Here is a 3,616-nt window from a genome sequence, read left to right on the forward strand (position 1 = left end):
GAGGTCAGGGTATGGACAGAATCTTCAAGGAACATGTTGTTTTACTCTAGATGTCTTTCGACCCAATCAGGAGTCATCTTCAGGAGTTACAGTAGACACAACATTACAAGAAACAGTGTTGAGGGGGGGGGGAATTTTATACCCGCGAGGAAACCCTGGGAGAGGATGTCGACGTAGCTACCCATGGAGCGCCGATGGGTTGCCCGTAGGTTGTTGGTAAGTTTTCCTCATTGATGGGAGTGAAACTTCAGGTTGAAGTTTTATATTGATGGTTGGTTTATCCAGACAAATACAAATTGATTCTGCCATTTCTAATCTCCTTTTGTATTGTTCTCGATACGGTATCGATGTTGGACGTTCTAATTATTGTCTGGTGACGGAGTGTCCGTACGTGTTAGTAGTGTGACGGAGTATGGCCCCATTCTTCAATTGCGCACTCATCCTTTTTGACAGAGTGGTAGTAGTTGAACCTATGTACCATGAACTGTGGCGACTGCAGTCACCAAAATTGCAAGAAAATTGGTATGTAATGTTCCCATCTTGTAAAGGCCTTGTCTGTGGAAGGCAGCTATTTTTCATGTTGAGGCTTGATGTTCCTTTTGTTTTGTAAAAAATTATGAGCATCAGGCGTCTGTAGTGGTCACATGGTTGCCTTATATAATTTTTATAGCCTTTTCGTCTTCTTTATATGCGGATAAAATGAAGTTCTAGAGGGAAATATTACAAGGTATTTCTGTTGGTGAGGGTGCTTGTGTCATGAAACTGTCTAAATACCAGTTTATTGTTTCATCAACTAATTGTTTAGAGTAACCGTTATTGGCAAGGAGTTGTGAGGCTCTGCAATTCAGCATTGATGGCAGTTCAAGTTGAAGAATGTGTGAGGGCTCTCTTAATAAAAGAATTTACCACACTCCTGTGGTTCTCTGGGCATTCACTAGCACCGTTGAAACAGAAATCCAGGTTTGTAGTCCTTAAATAGACTTCAGTGGAGAAAGAGTGAGGGCCACGTTGAACTAAAAAGTCCAAAAAGTGAAGTTTATAGTTGGCTTTAAGTTCATGTGTGAAGTCAAGGGAAGATTACGTTTAAAGGCGCTTACAATTTGTAAAATATGATTTTCATTTTCGGCACTGATGAAATCATCATCTATGTACCTCACATACACAGATGGTAGAAGTTCAGGATTATGCCGAAATATTCTTTCTATAGTGCCCATATAGAAATTAGCCAAGAGGACGCCCAAGGGGGACCCTATGGCAACATCATCTATTTGGACATAGATGTTGCTGTCAGGTCCATAAAACGGGGCTTCCTTGGTACACGCGCTGAGAAGGCAGCGTAACGTGTGTTCAGGTATCACTAAGGGGCCATCTTCTGCTTCTCTGTCGTGGTAGATTCTATTCCAAATCATGTCAATAGTCTCATCCACGTGGGCATAGGTAAAGAGACTGGCCACGTCCATAGAACCGATAATACCCGAAGATGGCGTAGATCTTAAGTGGTCGAGGAACTCCCCTGAATTCTTAAGACTATAAGATACAGGGGTGTAAGAGATGATGAGTTCGTTCAGGCGTTTTGCGAGTTTGTATGTGACAGATGGTATCTGGCTGATAATATGGCAAAGAGGGAATACTTGTTTATTGGTTTTGACGTTCCCATAAGCATAACCAATTTTGTAATCGCCATAAACAAGAGTTTTGGAGAACCAGCAATACTGTTGTTGGATCTTATTATACAGTTAAGACAGGTCTTGAGAAAATTTGTTGGATTTTTGTGATCTTGATTTTTGTAATATCTCGCTGTAGGTTCATCATTTTGTTCATGTAGTCTTATTTATCTAAGATCACAAAGATGAAAGATTTGTCATCCCGATGAATTACAATAGCGTCATTATCTTTTAATTCCTTTGCTGCATCTTTTATTTCGGGGCTGAGGAGAGAACTGCAATTATGTCCTCTTGATATGTTGACTTTTCTGAATATTTCAGCTTGGAGGTCTGGGGAGGTCGTAACCTTTTTGTTACGCTCTAGCTGTTGAATATCATCGAGTAATACCTCGTACTCGATTCGATTATCCATAGATTTGTGTTTGGTGATGTAATGACAATTTAGTCTAGATTTAGGAGCTTCCGTTGATTTTCTGTTAAACACGTGGTGCTACGGTTTATGAGCTGGTCAGTCTGGTGTGGTACCGCGACGGGCCCTCCATATAAGGCAGAAAGCTTCCGACCTATTTTCCTTCTAGATTCATCAAGGTGAACACTGGTGACATAGGCAAGTGCGTTATTGACATTAGAGAGCACATCTTTACGGGGATTCGTTTTGTTCCATTTCCAGTACAAGTTGACTAATTCAGATTTCAGGTTAGTCACGGTTTCTTCTTTCCTCTGGTTCTTCTTTCAAGTACCTCAATCGTTCTTCTGACGTAATCCTATTCCTTTTGGCTTGGCGACAGTAGGTATATTTTGGAAGGAGGCCTTTTTGAATACAAGCTTAGTTGAAGTCTACACCTGTAGTAGCATAGTTCAATTTGTATGAAGTACTCTTGATATTTCTTATGAGAGAGCGGAGGCTGGAGGTCAGGGTATTGATAGAATCTCCACGGAACATGTTGTTTTACTCTAGATATCTTTCGACCCAATCAAGAGTCACACACTATTACAAGAAACATTGTGGCGGGGGAGGGGGGGAGTTTGCTGCCGAATATACTTTATTTCCAAAGGGCGTCTCCCTTCTCAATTTTTTTTTTCTTACTTTCTTAACATTTTATTTTTGTTTCCTTTTTCCTGACAGTCACTACGCCACGGAAAAAAAGGGTTAAGGGTTAAAGTTAGGTGGTTTATGGTGTGGGAACATGGCACTACTGTAGTTTTTCCTTAAGTCGCGTAGCATTTTTATGATGCAAGAATCAATATAATTAAACAAACCATTGTATGTATCCATAAATATTATTTATATTTGTAAAATTAATGTTGCCACAAACCATGATAGATTTTGTAAGAAGAAAGCATGTAAATGTAAAATGGTTGTATAATTTTACCAAATGTTAAAATATTAGTTATTTTCATTTAATTTTTAGTGTGGGCGGAAATTAAATATATCCAAACCCTTCCTAGGTTTTTGCAGATAAACCCCTATAACCATATATAATTTAAGGATAAATAAACGAGATACATTTCTTCACCATTTAGCTGTAGACATTTATTGTCAATACACATATACACATATGCACATACACACGCACGCAAAATTATGTGTACATATGATGTTTGTGTATGCATGTATTTTCAAACTAGGGTTTCCCAACCTTCGGGGGAGGGACGCACATCTAGGAGGGAGAGTGTTTAAAGCTATATTCAATTTCCCCCCCAAAATGATTTTGATTAGGGTTAAGAGTTAAAGTTAGGTGGGGTATGGTTAGGTTAGGGATTATTCACCAACTTGCAGCAACGCGCGGGTAATTTGTCTAGTATACATATAAGACTTATTGACCACCTGTCAGAGAATAAGATAAGATGGACAGAAACTCTATATATCTTATCTTTTTCTCCGACAGTGGGTCAGTAAGGCTTATTTTACGAATGTGCTACTACATATATATATATATATATATATATAT

At 39.0% G+C, this 3,616-nt stretch overlaps 1 protein-coding gene across 1 annotated transcript; it reads right to left on the bottom strand.

Annotated features, from left to right (window-relative positions):
- Positions 1–394: 394 nt before the first annotated feature.
- LOC143033159 (uncharacterized) lies at positions 395–2,076 on the bottom strand. Its single transcript, XM_076198357.1, has 3 exons — positions 1,879–2,076; positions 1,098–1,712; positions 395–493 (listed from the first exon to the last, which is right to left on the bottom strand). The coding sequence occupies exons 1-3, from the start codon at positions 2,074–2,076 to the stop codon at positions 395–397; spliced, it is 912 nt and encodes a 303-aa protein (XP_076054472.1).
- Between the last annotated feature and the right edge of the window lie 1,540 nt (positions 2,077–3,616).

Source organism: Oratosquilla oratoria, chromosome 15 (genome assembly GCF_046742065.1).
Source record: "Oratosquilla oratoria isolate Oo_2021 chromosome 15, ASM4674206v1, whole genome shotgun sequence".
Classification (NCBI taxonomy): Eukaryota; Metazoa; Arthropoda; class Malacostraca; order Stomatopoda; family Squillidae; genus Oratosquilla; species Oratosquilla oratoria.